This window comes from Vigna unguiculata, chromosome 8 (assembly GCF_004118075.2).
Source record: "Vigna unguiculata cultivar IT97K-499-35 chromosome 8, ASM411807v1, whole genome shotgun sequence".
Lineage (NCBI taxonomy): Eukaryota > Viridiplantae > Streptophyta > Magnoliopsida > Fabales > Fabaceae > Vigna > Vigna unguiculata.
Genome location: NC_040286.1, coordinates 2,987,762 through 3,007,526, shown reverse-complemented (window position 1 = coordinate 3,007,526; position 19,765 = coordinate 2,987,762). Strand labels below are relative to the sequence as shown.

The 19,765-nt window shown below is 33.3% G+C and overlaps 2 protein-coding genes across 2 annotated transcripts; one reads left to right on the top strand and one right to left on the bottom strand.

Annotated features, from left to right (window-relative positions):
- Positions 1 to 1,566: 1,566 nt before the first annotated feature.
- On the top strand, positions 1,567 to 16,732 carry LOC114194145 (pre-mRNA-processing protein 40A). The gene is made up of 28 exons (XM_028084223.1): positions 1,567 to 1,748; positions 2,647 to 2,695; positions 3,098 to 3,433; positions 3,535 to 3,720; positions 5,476 to 5,543; positions 5,693 to 5,762; positions 6,608 to 6,660; positions 6,756 to 6,813; positions 6,915 to 7,279; positions 7,378 to 7,438; positions 9,120 to 9,218; positions 9,327 to 9,395; positions 9,478 to 9,555; positions 9,724 to 9,810; positions 9,885 to 9,919; positions 10,021 to 10,126; positions 12,072 to 12,152; positions 12,240 to 12,332; positions 12,394 to 12,447; positions 12,527 to 12,643; positions 12,717 to 12,815; positions 13,740 to 13,787; positions 13,879 to 13,971; positions 14,663 to 14,770; positions 14,858 to 14,922; positions 15,033 to 15,135; positions 15,903 to 16,199; positions 16,299 to 16,732. The coding sequence occupies exons 2-28, from the start codon at positions 2,663 to 2,665 to the stop codon at positions 16,431 to 16,433; spliced, it is 2,997 nt and encodes a 998-aa protein (XP_027940024.1). The 5' UTR covers positions 1,567 to 1,748; positions 2,647 to 2,662; the 3' UTR covers positions 16,434 to 16,732.
- Positions 16,733 to 17,154: 422 nt separating this feature from the next.
- Positions 17,155 to 18,642, bottom strand: LOC114195512. The gene is made up of 3 exons (XM_028086011.1): positions 18,022 to 18,642; positions 17,857 to 17,936; positions 17,155 to 17,747 (listed from the first exon to the last, which is right to left on the bottom strand). Exons 1-3 carry the CDS (start codon positions 18,459 to 18,461, stop codon positions 17,191 to 17,193), a joined length of 1,077 nt encoding a protein of 358 aa, XP_027941812.1. The 5' UTR covers positions 18,462 to 18,642; the 3' UTR covers positions 17,155 to 17,190.
- Positions 18,643 to 19,765: the final 1,123 nt, after the last annotated feature.

Here is a 19,765-nt window from a genome sequence, read left to right as displayed (position 1 = left end):
ATTCATAATCCACTCAACTTCATTGACACTTGTTTGATGATTACAATGTCATTTGCAAATTCATAAAAAGCCTTAACACATTTCAAGATTAATATATACTATATAGTAATGTTCATAACATTTTCAAGGTTTTTAAGTTGGTAGTTATTCTCATTGTTAAGAAAATCACACACTCTCCATAGTCACAATGAGAAAGTCATTTTCTTACACCTCTCATGGATAAACCTTGAAAATTCATGACAATTAAACACATTTGAGTATATAATAATCGATATGGAACATAAAGAAACATCTCAATATTCTAGTTTGAAAATGAATCCCAATTTTTCTTTTATCCACACATATTTTTAATTCACTTTCATTAGAGTTAAATAGTTATAAAGATATTTTTCTTAACAAAACTAACAATAACAACATAAAAAGCTAGCAAAACGAATATCACATGAGTGTTTTTTGAAGTTTACTTTTCCTTTTATTTTTATCGATAAAAATATATAAATAATAGGACAACTTGAGGTGTGTTATCCAATTTACAAAAAATTACGTAATTCTTTTATATATAATATTCTTTTTATATCGTAGAGAACTTTACATTACAATAATCATAATATATTTATGTCATTTTTGTACTAACAAAACATTTTGATGTAAAAGAATACTTTTATCTATTTCAAATGTTGATCTTCTTTTCTGGTCAATATATTCCCATGCTTCCCACCTTATTGTTTGTTTAAACTTTATCACATCAAGACATCTCCAAAAGTATTACAAAAAAGCTTCATTTCTTGCATTGTGTATCTTATAACAAGCCTTCACCATAACTAACTAAGGGAGTGATCTGCAAAAACAATTATGTTTATAGTATATCTTACATGTCTACATAGAACAGATAATTAATTAATCATATAAATACTAATTGCTCCATTTGTTCTCAAGTTAAATGACAACAAATTATCTTATATCTTTATTCTATTCCAAAAGATTTTAACTGTCATATGTATATTAAAAAACTACCTAATTACCTAGTCATTAATGCGTTATTTCAAAAATTTTAAACAAGTAATAAAACTTAGACAGGTAATAGAACTTAAACACCGATCAAAATATTATTTACTTTACACAAAGATCAATTAAACAATTAGATAATAAATATCTTTTATGAATACTAATGAAATAAAATACGTGTGTCTTAACCTTTTCATTATGATAAAAACAAATAAAATAAATTATTTTTATCATAATTATTAAAATGAATTTTATCATAATTATTAAATAATTTCTTTCAAACTTTATAAAAAATATGCCCATAAAAATAATTATAAAATATATTTTTTATTACAATTTTGAAAAACCAATTACAAAACATAAAAGATAAAACTATAATAAATAAATTATATTAATGACTATAATTATTAACTACAGTTATAAAGAGAGACTTGTGTATTGAGATAGTTATTAATTATAGATCCCAAACCGAATATAAATTAATATATATATATATATATATATATATATATATATATATATATATATATATATATATAAATAAACATATAATTCGGTCTTTATTTTTTTATTACATTCGCCTTCCTCAAAATTGTTTACTCTTGGTTTTTCCCAGTTACGTTGCTGAGTCGTTGCAATTCCTCTTAAACCCTAATTCATAGGGTTTCGATTCGAAACGACAACAAAATTTCTGCGAGGTCAGCCAGACGAATAGCTTTGACCCGTTTCTGTCTGCAACAGCTGTAAGTTTTTTCGTCCCTATTCGCTCTATTCGGTCGTATTTTTGGTGAATTTTGTGATTGCTCGCAAAAGCGATCTATCCAGGTGCAATGAATCTTGATAAGTTTCGCCACTGAACGATATTCATCGCTGTTTTCGATTAGACTTTGGTAGAATTAAAGATTTTTGATTCTCTTATTTTCCTCTGAATGAGTGACATTATTTGCTGTCTTCGATTGGGCCCTGATAGGATTGAAGATACAAAACTATTTGCCTAGTGTGATTGATCTGTGTGAAGTGTTCAGGGACATTGTAACATTCGAGAGTTTGTTTCGTTTTTTTGAAATTCCAGTCAGTTGAGAGTTCGAGATGATTTTGCATGAGGAAAGTTCCTGTAGATATACATGAGCAGCGATTCTACATGTGTTGTTTTTTTTTTACTGTTATTATTTTTACTTGCAAATCATGTCGATGATCCACTCTGTTTGCATATATTATTTATACGATTAGGAAAATGAGGGCTTTTGGTTTATAGCATAGATTATGCTCGAAATGGAAACTGAAACTGGAGATTGCACAGTTACAGTACATGAGTTGAGGTTAAAAGGATAAAATGTGCCCAAAAATATGAATAATTAATTTTGCTTTCTCTAATGGCTGCCTTCTATTGTTCTCTTTTTTCTTCCTGACATGGCATAATAACAGTTAGAATGCAAGCTTTTCTCGATGATCATTAACCTTTAATAGAACTAGGAAGCAAAGGTAAAACTCTGTCAAATGCTACGTTGTTGGGAAAGTATTCATGTTGTCTACAAGGTTTTCTTACCATGTATCAAAAAGACATACTAATTTAGCAATGTAATAAGCTTTCAACATGCAATTGCTTTTTTGCTGATTGATGCATCCGTTTCTTCTTTGCAGGGATTGTTTGTGTTAAATGGCCAATAATTCTCAGCCCTCCAGCATGCAGGTAGTGTATTTCTCTCTCAATACCTACCATGAATCTTGTTACGATGAAATATTTGTTTGGTAACGTGTAATGTTTGTGTCTAGTGACGTACTTGCTTTGATTATGGTAATGTCGAATGGTGATAGAAGCAATAGCTCGAGTCTTAATGTCTGACTTCTTTTTATGTGTTTTCTCTGTTGAGTTAATGCTGTCTTTACTTTTGCTAAAAATGATGTTTTTTAATTTTCAATTTTTTCTGTGACTCTCTCTCCCATTGTGTCTGATGGTTGGGTCCTCCATGTTTTGGTTCATCCTTATTTTTGCAAATTCTATTTTATTCTTCATGATATTAACTACAATTTCTTGATCTCAAAATAAGAATCTATCATAATTTTTCCATCACTCGTGTCTTTTCGTCTGCAGTTTCGGCCAGTCATTCAAGCTCAGCAAGGACAACCATTTGTTCCAATGAATCCACAACAATTTGGACCTGCAGGCCATGCTATTCCTTCTTCAAATGTGGGAATGCCTGTCATTCAAGGTCAACAGCTGCAATATTCTCAACCAATGCAGCAGTTGACTCCAAGACCAATGCAGCCTGGTCATCTTGCTCCTTCATCACAACCTATACCCATGCCATATATGCAGACAAACAGACCAATGTCATCCATTCCACCTCATTCACAAACTGTTCCCCCTTTAAGCAATCATATGCCTGGCTTACCTGTTTCTGGAGCACCTCCTCATTCTTCATATACTGTATGTGCTGCCTTAGTTTTTAAAGCTTTACTGTTATATTGGTAGGTTTCCCTTGAGTTACTTTGTACCTTCTACACTCTAACATCATTGTACATTTTCAGTTCACACCATCATATGGTCAGCAGCATGATAATGCAAATGCATTGGCCCAATACCAGCATCCACCTCAGATGCTTGCTCCTCCTGGTGGTCAACCTTGGCCGTCATCTGCATCTCAGAGTGTTGCACCTTCTACATCTGTGCAGCCGGCTGGGTTGCAATCATCAGGAGCTACATTGACTGATGCAGTAAGTGTTTTGTTGATATTAATGCGTAGTACTATCTTTGTGTTCATTATTCAGTAATTTCCACTAGAGTTCAAATGCTTTTGTTTATACAAGCTCTACATATATATGACAACTTGTTGGAATTCCAATTGTGGAGTTCCCTTTTTGTTATGCTTTTTATATTTTAGTTGTTATACTATGTTTCCTCCTATAGATGTGTGCAATACATTGTTAATCCTACACCAGTGTGGAGAGGCCACCACCAAAAAGCTAGTGGGATGGTTGCTGTTGTGAAGTCTCGAACACATACACAATTTATAGTTTTATATCATACATATATAAAAGGCTGTAAAACAGAAAAATATGCAAATTTAAATAGTAAATTAAGAAATAAGAGGTGTACGAGAGATTAAGAACATAATTTGGAAAATATCTGACTAGAAGAAATTGGCGAAGAAGGGTTAAAACTGTGAGAAGTTGGGAGCTAAAAAGAGGAATTGGTAAGGGATGAATGTTCATATAAAAAAAGGGAAGTTATTGTGGGGGATAAAAGACTTAATGGCGGCACAAAATTTATAAACCAAAAGTTGAAAACAAAATTCTTTTAAGAGAAAAGTAAAACAAAACGTTAAAACAGGCGAATTCATTCGCTCTCATGGACACGGTTTAACCCAGAAGTTGAAACTCTGGCTACTTGCTTGTGTAGCCACCATGATTTTTCCACAAAACATAGTCACATCTGCTGCAATATCAAAGCCACCCCACACGAATGAAATGATTCATGTGTTCCAAATGGCTGACCACTATTTGCTTCCATAGAATGTGTACATGAGTCTGACTTTTAAAGAAAGCAATAGGATCAGTTCATTATATCTGTATGTTCCTCGATTTTTTATGGACGTTAAGCTAATCTACTAATGTGATCCTTATATTGCATGCCGCTGGATTTTGGATTGTTCAAATATAGCTGCATGAATTATATGTTATTGGTAATTAGTAATCAGACACATGAGGAAATTTATTAAGTCACGTTACATAAATTTGGTGGTATGAAAAAATCCCACATTTGTAACACTTACTTTATTTAGTAAATACTGAACCAAGTTTCATCCAGAGCATGAAGCTCCTACTGGCTACATCATGTTGCACTGGAGTTTAGACTTTCTACCTGAAACATCAGAGTGTTGCATGCACAGATATCTATCTCCCTATTTCCTAACTCTATTGTAGTGTACAAACTGCAATATTCCCTAACAATAACTGGCTTACAGCAGTTATTGTACTATACTCTCTACATTCTAAAAATTACTATACAAAAATTGACTTACTCATAGCAATAACTTCCTAATTGCAGTTATTGCACTGTAGATTCTGAGAATCATTGTCATATTGACTGCCATACTCCTAACAATAACCGTCTCATGGTAGTTATTGCTCTTTGTTCATACCTGGAGTAAACTCTCCAAATCAGTGGTCTGGTTGAACTTGCATTCTCGCTTGCCTTTCATTTTCTTCTGTGTCTGGGTCTAGGTATCCATCATGGAATAGAATAGTGACTTTCCTGTTGATGATGTCATTTGAGGCAAATTTTTGTTTTGAGAGTAGCTAATTGAATCTCAGTAGCCCAAGATGCTTTTGGTGATGGCTTTCTTTAAATGTGATACAATGAACTACATTTCTTCTCAGTAACTAATTTATTCTTCTGTTATATTATGATTTCTGAGAAATTTGAGCTTATTATTGCAATTCTCAGTGTTTTACTCTGACCAATTTTAGGTAACTAATGCTACTAACCAACAATCCTTATCTGATTGGCAAGAGCACACTTCTGCAGATGGGAGAAGGTATTGGTGAACATAATCATGTCTACTTTGCTAGCAAAAACTAAATATCTTGTATATTTGTCATTAACTATTTTTTGAAATAATTTATTTGTCTTGTGTTTTTGTTTTGGAATTATAATTAGAAGTTTTTGTTTTCTCAAATTAACCAGATATTACTACAACAAGAGGACAAGGCAATCAAGTTGGGAGAAACCTTTGGAATTGATGTCACCTATTGAGGTGAGTGGTTTTAGTAATTTGTTGATGTTCTTGTGAATGTCACTTTTTATTACTGTGGAACATGCTTTGAAAGTGTAAGGTGGTCAATCAGACCGGCATCTTATATGGATGTTGGTCATTTCTACAATGTTTACAATGATCATAGAAGGTTTATGGTGCGAATATCCTTTTATGTGCATGTGCTTCCACTGATTTGTAGATGTCATGGCAAGTCAGGAGAAATTTTAACAACTGCTCTATATGGTCACTGTGAAGGCGGGTTAGCACTTTCTCAAGGCAGGCAACAGTTTGCTATTTACAATCTTATTTTTTCTTAAAACATAAAATGTGAGATTGTTGTATAGCTATGGTTCTGCAATACCATTACTTGATGGTTGACAGCACCCTTCCCATCCCCTTCCTCCAGCAATTTTGTAGGGTTTTCTTTGTGGTGTCTTTTATCAATTGTATCTTTTGCAAGTTTATTTTCTGTTCTTGCATACACACATACAAGTAGAGATACAAGTTTTATGCTTTCCTTTTCTTTGTCCATCTCTCTATCTTTGCTCTCTTCACTTTTTACAATCTTGTGGTGGCTTGTGCTTTGCACTGGGGTTGGCTTACATATTTGTGTATAGGAATATGCAACTTCTGCTTTATTGTATTATCTATTGTAATTTGTTAGTTGTGGCAATAATATCATTTAACAATTTTCAGGGATGTTTTATTTCCTTTATTTGTTTAGTTTCCACCTGTAGTTTCTTGTTGCTGCGTGTAGTTAATTATCATAACCTTGATACATGATCTTTCTTGGGTGGTATACTTTTAGCATTTTCAAATCCTACTAATTCTGCTGGATGTGACAGAGAGCTGATGCATCGACTGTTTGGAAAGAATTCACTTCTGCAGATGGAAAAAAGTGTGTTTTATCTCCTATTGTATGACATCTTATTTATGCCTCTTTTTTTGTCATTAGTATGTAATGATTTATATTTTGGCTTTGACTTCTTTCAGGTATTATTACAATAAGGTTACTCAACAATCAACGTGGTCAATACCAGAGGAACTTCAGGTTTGTTAGTAATGATTACATGCTTATATTTGTATTTGTTTTTAATTTTATTCACTTCAACTTTTTTTTTTCTTGTCTCAAATTGAAATATTTTCTTTCAGGTGGCTCGTGAGCAGGCACAAAAAGCTGCAAACCAGGGAATACAGTCAGAAACAAGTGATACACCCAATGCTGTTGTCTCATCCATTGCAACACCAACAACAGCTAATGCAGCTAGCTTGAATCCTTCTTTGACATCAAATGGGCTTGCTTCCAGCCCATCTTCGGTCACACCAATTGCATCAACCGATTCTCAGCAGTTGGTTTCTGGATTATTAGGGACCTCTGTTTCACACTCTACAGTTACCTCAAGCACCACAGGTGTTGAACCAGGCAGTGCGGGAACTACAACTGCTGCACCTATAGTAGTTGCGGGAAGCTCAGGACTACCTGAGAACTCACCTCAACTATCCAAAATGCCACCCATGTATACAACTCTGTTCTGCATGTTCATTGTTTTCTCCCTCTTGTGTGGTTGAGTTGTAGTTTTCCAATAATGACTTGTGTATTCAAAATTTTCTGCAGTGTTGAAAATCAAGCATCTCAAGATTTTGCTCCTGCAAATGGATCTTCTCCTAATATTGAGGTAATTATTGTAATTGATGGGGCTTGTTTTTATCATTAATTAGCATGTACAGATTCTTATGTTCTGCTTGGTAGACAGAAAAGAAATGTACTGGAAGTGAAAAGAAAGTAAGAGAGTACAGAAAGAGTGAAAATAGATGTTGTTTGGTGGTAAGGAAGGAAATAAATGAAAGAGAATGAACGTAGAGATTTCTTTATCAAAGAAAAGTAAAAAATAAAAAAAATAAGAGGATTTTTATTTAATGTTGAAAATTATATTTTTTATTAATATTGTTTACTTATTCTTATTCTTATTCATTCGTTGGTGATACTTATTTATTATTCATTATTAATATTTATTTATTATTAATTTTATTTACAGGATATTAGTATTTATGAAAACAAAACTATATATAAATGCCTCCATAATCGACTATCTTTGTGGAGCCTAAAAATTCATCCTTTGCTTAATTTGCAACATAATTGTTTATGTTGGCTTGTGATAGTTTTCACATTTTCCTACTCTTCCTTTTTGTATGGAAACATATCCTGCAGGCCGGACCTACGTTTTTTACGCGTTTCTGCTCTTTTCTTTCCTACCAAACCCCACCCACTTCCCTCCCTCCCTCCCTCCCTTTCTTCAATACCAAACTCAGAATGTTGAAAATTGTTTGATTTCCTTCTCATTTATTTGTTTCAAGAGTATTTTCCTAAATTAAGTTCATGCTACTACGTAATTAATTTGTCATGAAAATTTTATTACATTTGAAAACTGTTTACAAAACCAAAACAGCATAAACCACCGATAGATGTTTTCTCATTCTCCTATTTTGTGGTCCTAGCTCTAGGGTGTGCCTCGTCTAGAGTGCTGCTGCATGTGGTGGTGAAACACAGTCTTTGAAAATAGTGAAAACATAACCCAGTTTCCTAGTTCCTTGGCACTAAATACTGAAAACAGTTTTTGAAAATAGAAACCAAACATAACCCAGTCTCTTAAAATTCCACAATGAGTGTAATGGAATTTGTGTTTTCCATTGTCTGTTTCTTTCCTATATCTGCAAAAAATATTTTGATGTTTTTGAAAACCAAATGTTTGAAAACTGTTTACAAAACTAATGTCTCTTTGTAAGTTTTCACAAACAGGAAAACCGAAAATTTCTGTTTTGGTTTTCTATTTTCAGTTTCTATTGCTCCTTTTCTTCTGTGCAATTTCGTGCCAGTTTTCTATTATACAGTTCTTTCTTGCACTTTCAAATCTTACTACCTCACTCCCTATTCTTTTAAAATTGATTTCTTTTATAAACTAAAACCAAAGCACAGTCAAACATACCCTGAATCTCTTCCTTTCAAATAGTTTTCAAGTTCCTATCAAGGCTCCTGATCTTGGTGGTTCTGCTTTTGCATCTGAAGTCCATGCACCTTTGTTGTATTTTTAATCACTCCAAAGGTTAAGTCTGTTTGGAAACACCTAGCAACTACTGTGAATTGAAATTTAGAGGATGAAAACTACAACTGCCATGACTGCTAATGGTATGTGACTGCCATGTCCCACCACATGAAATCTTTTAAGTAACTGCCATGGCTGCAGTTTAACATTTATCATCATTGATAATAGAAAGCTTGTGGGAGACAATATCGTTAATTTGTTGTCCAATTAAGAATCTGTATTTAGTCTACAGATTTTTTTCTTGCAACTCTTGCAGGAAGCTAAAAAAGCATCGGCTGAGGTTGGGAAGAATAATGTGATTCCATCTGAGGAGAAAACCAATGATGATGAAACTTTGGTATACGCAAATAAGCTGGTAAGAATTCATATCATCGAAATTCTCTTTCATTAATAAATCTTTTAAGAGATCTTATTTTTTCTATTTATATATATATAATGCCACATAAATTATTTACTGCTTTAGGAAGCAAAAAATGCATTTAAAGCGCTTCTGGAATCTGTGAATGTTCAGTCTGATTGGACCTGGGAACAGGTAGATGGCCTTCCTTTCATTTTTCTACTGTTTTTTTGTCTGTGATGCAAATGCTAACTTTTAGTTTTTAATTGTAATTCAGGCAATGAGAGAAATCATCAATGACAAAAGATATAATGCCCTGAAAACACTTGGTGAGCGAAAACAAGCTTTTAACGAGGTGAGAAACAAGCCTCACAGCAAATTCTATGCACTATCTTGAAGTTGATGTTTAAGTTTGCATCAACCAAGTATTTCAGTTACGTGACATAGTTGCTTATCATTTTCAATGAATTTGTAACGATTCTGTCTGGCTTTGTAACATTGAATCAATTTAATCTTTCTTCAGTATTTGGGCCAAAGGAAGAAGCTGGAGGCTGAAGAGAGACGGATGAAGCAGAAAAGAGCCCGCGAAGAATTCACTAAGATGTTGGAAGTATGTTGAGTATAATACCTGATTAATTTGTTCTTTATTAGTTAACTACTTAACTCTGCATATTATGCTTTCAGGAGTGCAAGGAACTTACATCCTCCATGAGATGGAGGTATGTCTCTGCATGTTTGGGTAACAATTTGTTTTTAGCTGGTCTCCTTAGGTTGAAATAATTCAACTTCAATTTTCTAATTAATTATTTACTGTAATCAGCAAAGCCATTAGTATGTTTGAAAATGATGAAAGATATAATGCTGTTGAAAGACCAAGAGACCGAGAAGATTTATTTGAAAGCTACATGGTGGAACTTGAGAGGAAGGTGAGATTATGTTACATTTTGTTTCCATATGAACCTTTGCATTCATGACACACCATTTAAATGTAGATCTTCTGACCAAGAAAGCTGCATAAATTGTTTTTCTTAAGTTGTGAATTTTCTTTAAATGTAAATTTGAGGAAGAATCTTGTTTTATTTGGTGGGTAGTGGGCCTTGTGGCAGCTAAGTGGATTTTATGGTCACATCTAGAACTTTAAATTTTGGGTTGTGTGTTTATTTCATAATGTAGCGAATAATTTGAATTGTATTATTGGCTTGAGTAAATATATTGAAAAGCTCAACTTAGTTTGGCACTGGTCAAGCTTGCATCTTTCCATCTTATTCAAAAGCCATTTTTTTGTTGTAAACACAATTTAAAGGGATTTGTGGTTTTGTAATTTGTTCACATGTTTTTCAGTGCATTGTAGGTTTTTATTTGACTGCCTTTTGTCAGGAACCGTGACTTTGTATGCAGTTTATGGCTGCTTTATTTTCTTGTCTGTTTCATGGCATGGAGACAAGTATATTAGATATGTATCATTATTGTAATTAAAATTATGGTTAAAGTTGAACCACTTTCTGTAATTCATGTGAGAAGAAACTAAAAATAGAATGAAGTCATGGATTGTAGAGACTTATAATCAGAACTGAAATTCACACGTCAGTTCTCCACTGTTGAACATGGATTCAAGAAACAGAGGGAATGCAGTTATTACATAAATAGAGCTTTAAACTATTGAAGGTGCCCACCCTGTTCCTTTTAAAACTCCATTTAATTTAATTTCATATACCTCAATCTCTAAACTGTAACCCATTTCCCTCTTTATTACCTTCCTCCTTATTGTACTCTTCCTTGCTTTCCATTTCCCTTTTTGTAGGTTAGGTTTTTTCTGCCCCAAGCTACATCTTCCCTTCCTCACTAGCCCTCACTTGCGCGGGGCTTATATTATTTTGTTACCCCTCTGCATGTCCTAAATCTCATGATGGGAAAAATAATAGCTATTTTTATGTGGAATGTTGTCATAAGCTTGGTTGTTTTCTTTGATGGAGATTATAATTCTGTGTAGGATGTGCAAGATACTAATATGGTTTTCAAGTGCATTGTTGACTACTGAAAAGTTAGTTATTTGTTACAAAAACATAAAACTCTTTATTACATTAAAAAGAAATAGTGCACTTAATATTTACGCTAGAATTTAATGTCCAAGCATTTCTAGCCAAAGCGAACCAATGACTGAAAATAGTTTTCTCATTATATAAGCCCCATTCATAATAACTAGAATAATTTGAAACCTCAACGATTAGCCACATTGATACACTGAAGTCCAAGCTCATTCCCAAAATATGTAAGAACTACAACAAATGGCAAAAAGGCTATTGCTCTGATGTTATCCAGCATTTAACTTCCTTAACGTCTTGGAGTAGTCCAAATTGCATGCTGAGATGTTTGATTGTCACCATTCTCTCAGGAGTTGGATGTTGTAAAATTGCTAGCATTAACATAAGATCCAAATTCGTTTTGTCCTAAGTGTGAATTAAGTGCACGGAGAAGAATCATGGAACCTCTTTCTAGTCTCATTTTATTATTTGGAACTATGAACAGATGGGGAGGTTGACGAGTCTGCTACTGTTTATTGTTTTGTAATCTGGGGCGGGTCTGTCTATTCCTGGAAGTGAGGGGTGGATGCTTATAATGTTGACAAAAGGTTTGCTTATTCTGGAATACTGTGTTCTATTTGTTCCAAAGAGTGCACAGCAGGCAATTGGCACCTGGCACTGGGGAGAGTGAATTCTTGTTTAGAATAAAATATAGCAATGAGATGGTGGCAAGTTAACTCCCAATTTTAATTCAAGTTGCTCTTTAAAATTGAAAGGATAAATTTGTGCAGGTATATTTCAAATTTATTTCATGACATTCTTAATGTTATATTTTCTGTGAAAAATTTAGGAGAAGGAAAATGCAGCGGAGGAACACCGGCAGAATATAGCAGAATATAGAAAATTTCTGGAGTCCTGTGATTATGTGAAGGTGCACATTTTAAATATGAAGTTCATTTTAGTTGTTATGGTTGCTATGTCCTTGAATCATCTCCTTACTATTTGTATTTAATTTTAGGTGAATAGTCATTGGCGTAAAATCCAAGATCGGTTAGAGGATGATGATAGATACTTGCGTCTTGAAAAAATTGATCGCTTGCTAGTTTTTCAGGTATATTGTCTTTTAGTTGGTCTTCTATGATGGATCTATGAACTGAGATTGGCTTTGGCAGGACTATATTCGGGACTTGGAGAAAGAAGAAGAGGAACAGAGACGAATACAGAAGGTATGGCTTAAGTGTATGATCAGTGGTTATGATTTAGTAAATATGCTTGTATGTATATGCGCTTATCATTGTGATATAGGATCGAGTCCGTCGGGGTGAAAGGAAAAACCGTGATGCATTTCGCAAGTTGCTTGAAGAACATGTTGCTACTGGAATTCTTACTGCTAAAACTCAATGGCGAGAATATTGCTTGAAGGTAATTGGATTGTTACAATGAAAGATGGAATAACATGGAAAGAAAAATAAAGTATGTTTTCCTCTTTGTGTAGGTCAGGGATTTACCTCAATATCAAGCTGTTGCATCAAATACACTGGGTTCCACCCCAAAAGATTTGTTTGAGGATGTTGCAGAGGATCTTGAGAAACAGGTGTCAAATTTGTTCTAGTAATTTCTTTTAAATGTTGATGATGTGTTTGACATAAAGGTTTAGGTGGTCTGGGTTGGGTTGAATTTAGTCTAGTTTTTAACCCAACCTAACTAAATTTTATTGAGTTGGGTTGGGTTGAGTTTTGTCTTTTTATTTAGCAACCCAATCCGAATATAATTGGGTTAAATAATTTAAAAAGTATGACCACTTCTATAACTTTTAACGATTTGTGATATGAAAATTTAGTCTCAATACTAATAACACAATATTTCGTATGATCAACTATAGAATTATTTACTCTATGGCAAAATTATTAGATTTTGAAACTTATAAACCCATTACCCAAATCAAATTGGATGCAGTAAATGAAACCCAACCCAACTTATTGACATAATTCAACCCTCACAAGATGTAGTTGGGTTGAGTTGAGCAAGCTTGTAGGTTGGGTATAACCTGCTTACACATTTGATGTTGGAAACTTGAAGGATATTATCATGGGTTGTGCTGCTGGATTACTGTTATTTTAGTCAATCATTCATTAGGCAATATGTCTGGCGTGAAATTCCGAAATTCCGTTTTGACTAAATCCTACCATGTTTAGTTGATTAGTTCCGAGAATTCCAGCAAGCCAATAGAAAGAAAGTAAATGCTCTCCATTTGTATTTAGAGTATTTTTTTGCTGACTTCAAGTAATTTAAAATAAATTCAAGGAGCTAAGAGCCCTTATAAATTTTAAATTTAGTGTCATTATTGAAGATTTCTGGGATGACCTGAATTTAAGTAATGAAGTACTAAATTCTTAGTATTATGATATCTATTCAGTAATGCCTAGTTGCCAACCTAGAGTATTATAGTAACTCTTTGCGTGCTTGTGTGGAGAAAGTGGTTTCTGAATTATCTATTTTTGACATGATTTTTTTACAGTATCATGAAGATAAGACACTCATAAAAGATATAATTAAGTCAGGCAAGGTAGGCACCAAAAAGATCTTCATTGCGTTTTATCTGTAACATGTTTGATGACAAACCATGCTTACCCAAGTCTCCTGTCTCATTGAAATAGATCACTGTGGTAACTACATCAGTATTTGAGGAGTTTAAGGCTGCTGTGTTGGAAGATGCTGCATGCCAAACAATATCTGACATCAATTTAAAGGTTGATTTCAATTGTAATCTTTGAAAATATAAATTATGTGATGTGTTGGAGTCAGTAGGTGTCCAAATAAGTAACATCTGTTATTACAGTACAAGGCAATATCAGGACCTCATTATTTGCTTTTGATGTCTCATTAACTTTTGCTGCTATAGAAAATTGAGACAATTTTTTAAGCTCAATATGTGATGTGTTGGAGTCAGTAGGTATCCAAATAAGTAACATCTGTTATTACAGTGCAAGGCAATATCAGGACCTCATTATTTGCTTTTGACGTCTCATTAACTTTTGCTGCTATATAGAAAATTGAAAGACAATTTTTTAAGCTCAATATTATTTATCGACAATGGTAGACTGTGTTCCGGTAGTTTTACCTTCTTTTGGTTAATTTTGCATATAATTTTAAGGCTTTTTTTTGCAGGTTAGTGATATGGAATTAAATCTATTGTGAAATGTAAAATCTTTAGTTATAGTTGTTGAGCTTGTAAATTTAATTTAAAATTTACTTTCTCATTCTTTCAATTGTGATATGCAACTCCTTATGATGCTTATGATTATCTTAAATGGCATGGGGCCCCTTGTTCATGTTGGAAAAAATCTCTATTAATAGTTTGCTGTTAACCAGATGTTTGATGTTGTATATGCCTTCGCAATATGGATTATATGACTTAGGCAATTTGCTTCTCTTTTGTAGCTTGTATTTGAGGAGTTGTTAGAGAGAGCTAAAGAGAAGGAGGAGAAAGAAGTCAAGAAGCGCCAACGCCTTGCTGATGACTTTACTAATCTGTTATACACATTCAAGGTAAATAAGATTCTACCAGTGCTGATTTATGTTTTACATTGTTTGGCTGGATAAATTAATATTAAGCATCGTATTTTACTTTTTAAGGATATCACTACTTCCTCAAAATGGGAGGATTGCCAGTCACTTTTTGAGGAGACTCAAGAGTACAGGTATGTTTAGTTTTTTTGTTTCTTGTACCCGTAGAAATTGTTCCTAGTACAGCGTGTCCATGATGGACGGCTTTTTGTTTGGTGTTTTACCATCCTGTTCTTACCCATAGGTCAATTGGGGACGAAAGCTATAGTAGAGAAATTTTTGAAGAATACATCACATACTTGAAGGAAAAAGCTAAAGAGAAGGAACGGAAGCGTGAAGAGGAGAAGGTGCGTGATTTTATTATCTCAGGTTTTCGTTTTGTTATTTTTTTATGCAGAAAATCTACTTTTCAATGAAGTGTTGTATTGTGTGATGGAGCTGGTTAACTTTTACTCATGGACTCTATATAGAGCTTTAACAAAGCATTCATATGTTAGCTTCATCCTAATCTTAAAATCAAATTGGTAACATCTTAAATATAAATTATAAGAATAATATCCTTATCTTCATCTAAATATCCCCAGAATTGAAACATTACAAAAATGCCTAAAATCTTAAACTATTATTCAAATTACAGATCTGCTATCATAGACTTGTATTTTCTGTAGGATTCATCATAGTAGCATCTGTATTATTCTTTAAGACAATCTACTATCATAGGCTTCACCTTTCAAGTTTTTATTATATTGGAATGATCTGGTTTTGTCATTGAAATTGCCCTGATATTTACAATTTGATTTTAGATGAGATATTGAATCGTATGTCCTCTTTTAATAGTGTACGTGTGCGGTCCTGAAGATGAAAATCAATCAAGGAAACAAATCTGTTTTTTATTTCTTTTAAACCTTTGTTCTTGGATTGCCCTTGGTTTTTCTGTACCAGTTTTCTAATCATCATAAGATTGCAGTTTTAGACGATGGTGTTTTGTGAAGCATTTGTATATCCTTGCACCTTATAACAAATCGAGCTTGGCGGGGAACTGCATTGATATTGATTATTTGTAGTTTAGTGTTTATATTGGAATGATATTTAACATTATAAATAATTGTTGCAGGTGAAAAAGGAGAAAGAAAGGGAAGAGAAACGGAAGGAGAAGGAGAAAAAAGAAAAAGATAGGGAACGAGAAAAGGATAAGTCAAAGGAACGCCATAGGAAGGATGAAACAGATAGTGATCAAGACATGGCTGACGTCCATGGTTACAAAGAGGAGAAGAAAAAAGAAAAGGATAAGGAAAGGAAGCATCGGAAAAGGCATCAGAGCAGTATAGATGACGTGGATTCCGAAAAGGAAGATAAGGAAGAATCAAAAAAATCACGAAGGCATGGCAGTGAACGCAAGAAGTCTCGGAAGGTGTGAACTGATTTTGAATTTCTATTTAGTTAAATCTTCATCATTTATGTTTTATGGTTCAGGAATAGGCATCTGAAATGTGTGAGCATATTTTTGCAGCATGCAAACTCTCCTGAATCAGACAATGAAAACCGGCACAGACGACACAAGAGGGAGCACTGGGATGTATCTAGGAAATCTGGGGGGCATGAGGAACTTGAAGACGGAGAGCTCGGCGACGATGTTGAAAACTAATTCTTCTTTCCTAACCCTTTTGCAGTTATCAGATGGAGAACTTAACCTCCATCTTTAGAGAATATTCACTTTCTTTCTCACTTCTCTGGACACAGCTGTGAATTTAGAATCCTTGATTGTAAAGAGAGATCTTTTAGTCCTCGTTTTAGTTTCGACAATTTTATAGCCGCGGAATTTGTACCAAGAGTGCTGCTGAGTACTACTGCAAATGCAAGTTTAAATTAAATGTATCATAAACTTTAGTTTGTATGCTCAATGTCTGCAGATGATTTGTGAATAAATGTTGAATCGTTAGAGTATCTGAAGTTTTTTTTACTGCAACAATTAAAATCTGCAGACATCAAAGGTGGCATGTTTATAATCTACACATTTGACTTCTCTAACAACGCGGGTTAGTATCAGATTAAAGTTTGGTTTTGTAACTATATTTGTATTCGATAATTCAGGGCGAAGGGATCATTATTCATCTACTGACGTGAAATGAGGCTGTTAATTCCGAATTCGATTATAAATAAACTTTGGCTACTTTTAAAAGCTTCTTACGATTCTTATATATTTTGGTTTCAACACATTTCACTATTGATGCCAAGTTCGGATGAAAAGTATTTTAAAAAAGTAATTAGTTTAATTTATAAACCGAGTGATCTTAGATAGAATGCAACGTCGACAAATGGGAAATTAGCCGAGTTATGATCGAACAACCAAATTCAACACGGGGGTTTTGAATGTGTCAGGGTGCAAGACATTTGAAGAAATATCACGTATTTAGTGTGGAAGTTCCAGTAATTTCTATTACAATTTCATTGAAGATGCTATCTAAAATTGCATCGGTGATCTCAATGGTGATGTCCTTGACATGGGGTTCGAACTTTTTCCACTCCACGATTGAATTCATGTAATCCAAAGTCAATAAGTAAGTAATGTTTGGTCCACCTAGAGCTACAGCTTGTTGGTCCCATTTGTTTGTTCTCTGACGAAGGAGCTTTCCAATCTGTAGAGGTCCCATAAATTGTCTGTAACCTCTCTTTGTGTCCTCTTCCGTTGGAAGCGTTATGGCAATATCTTTCACACAATCAAACAGCATCTTCTTTATCCTATGCAACACCCTTTTAGATTTCAACATCTGAGAAACATCATTAGTCCCACGAACAACAACCCTAGTACTTCCACACTTCCCTCTCTTCTTTGTCTCCTCAACTCTACCACCCCACCCACCAGCTGCTGATAACAACGACTCCCCTCTGATTTTCTTCGCCACAATATCACCACCACCACTTTGTATTCTCTGTTGCATTCTCCTCATATCCTCAATCACTGTTCCATCACCACATACAATAATCTTATCTCATTCATACATACAACATTATCTCGTCAAAGACTTAATTCAATTCTGGTTTTTAAAAAGCCAAAGAAAACAACCTACCATTTGGAGCTCTTGGTACATGAATCTTTCTCAGCAACTCATCACCACCTTCTATCAATCTCTGCCGCTGCCTTCTGTTTCTGGTAAGAGCAACAAAACCAGTTAATAATTTTTCTTAACGTAAGAAATTGAGGTTGCTAAAATATTTAAGAATTTGAGTCCTACCTCTGCTGCGGTGCCATGTTGTATAAAGTGTGGGAATAAAACAAGTGCTGCTGTTTATGTGAGAACACGGAGGTTCCTTCTTCATCAATATCTTGGCATGAACTGAACATAGTAAATCTGGTATCTGATGAAAACTGAAGAATGTGATCGAGCCCTTCATGTTTGTTTCTCTGGTCACACTCATGAACTTTGGTTAGAACAGTTTTGGTTTCTTTGGGGAAAGAGAGCTTCTTATATAGGGCTTTTAGGAGATAGAAAAAAGGGAGAAGACCCTTCTTCTTTCTGTTTAAGGTAGAAGTGTTGGTTGAATCTTCACCATTGGAGCTCCACCGGTTGGAATAGTCTCTTTCTGAAAGGTAAAGTTGTAAGATGAAAGGTTCTTGTTCGTCATTGAGAAACTCTGCTAATTTTTTTTGTGGTTGGAGTGTTGGTGAGGCCATTTGAGGTGAGTGTGTTGAAGGGTTTGAAAGTGTAATGGAAGGAGTAGAGAAGATTTTGCAGTTAAAATGAGGATAGAGAAGAGAGCCATATAAGAAGCTTTGGCAGTCTCTGCTACCACACAGATAGATAGGATACAAATTCTTAATCACAATCTTAATCCAAACTCTCCCTATATTTACTATGTTTAACTCCAATTTCAGACTTTTAAATTAACATATAATAAATGTCGAAAGTTTTAATTATTACAAATAAACAATTCTTTTTTACACCGAGTGTGGTTAGTTGCATACATTTATTATATGTAAAAAATGTAAGTAAATAATAATATAAAATCATTTTATCTTAAAGGTTTGGCTTGTGATTTTTCTTTGTCCTGTTCTGGCTCTAGTATAGGACTATTATATAACATGCATATATATTGCATCAGTAACCTTTATTAAAGTTTGTCATAAAATTCTTAACTTATTTACATGTTACATTAATTTTTATAAATTTAACTTGTTCTTTTTTTCTTCAATAACAAATTTATTTTATTAAAGATTGTCATAAATTTCTTAACTTGTTTACATGTTACATTAATTTTTATAAACTTAACATATATTTTTCTTCAATAGAAAATTCATTAAGAACTTAAATTTTATCTCACATGCTGTTCTAAATATTTATAGTTTTTGTCACAAAATTATATCTTTATTTTTAATTTCAATTAATAATTATAATTAAAAAAAATGCTCAAAGTATTATTTATTTCACTAACGTTTGAAAATAGAAAAAAATCATTACATTTATTTTGGGTTCATAATAAATTTAAAAATTATAAAAAATTACATAATAATAAATATTTAATTTACATTTGAATTTATATTTTTTCATGACCAATGGCTAAACATGTTTCACTGAATTTGCTTGAAATTGTGGATGAACTTACCTTTGTTGTATGTATGTTCTTTTATCAAGTATATTTTAAAGTCATATCAATGATCACTAATGACTAGAGTGATTGATAAATTAATCGTGTAAACCATAATAAAAATTGTCACAGTTAATACATATAATTGTCGCATATTTTCAACAATTGCAGTACAATATTATATATTTAATTTGTTAAATAGTTTCTCAAATTATTTTTCATTTTGTTAAATAGTTTGGTGACATCTTTGACAATTTTCTCTAAGCATTCTAGTGTACTTGTTTCACCAATTCAAACATATTTATCTGCATTATCAAGACTTCATTCATATGTTAATATATGATAATGGTGAAAATACCTTATTTTATCATACTTTTAGTCTGCTTAAAATAA

What these genes read in the sequence shown, in the direction of transcription:
- LOC114195512 (XM_028086011.1), bottom strand. Translation starts at nt 18,461, where the DNA reads ATGGCCTCACCAACACTCCAACCACAAAAAAAATTAGCAGAGTTTCTC. An exon ending in AACATGGCACCGCAGCAGAG is followed by an intron (nt 17,937 to 18,021) that starts GTAGGACTCAAA and finishes TGCTCTTACCAG; the next exon opens with AAACAGAAGGCAGCGGCAGA. An exon ending in TGTACCAAGAGCTCCAAATG is followed by an intron (nt 17,748 to 17,856) that starts GTAGGTTGTTTT and finishes GTGATGGAACAG; the next exon opens with TGATTGAGGATATGAGGAGA.
- LOC114194145 (XM_028084223.1), top strand. Translation starts at nt 2,663, where the DNA reads ATGGCCAATAATTCTCAGCCCTCCAGCATGCAG. An exon ending in CAATACCAGAGGAACTTCAG is followed by an intron (nt 6,814 to 6,914) that starts GTTTGTTAGTAA and finishes ATTTTCTTTCAG; the next exon opens with GTGGCTCGTGAGCAGGCACA. An exon ending in AACAGAGACGAATACAGAAG is followed by an intron (nt 12,448 to 12,526) that starts GTATGGCTTAAG and finishes ATTGTGATATAG; the next exon opens with GATCGAGTCCGTCGGGGTGA.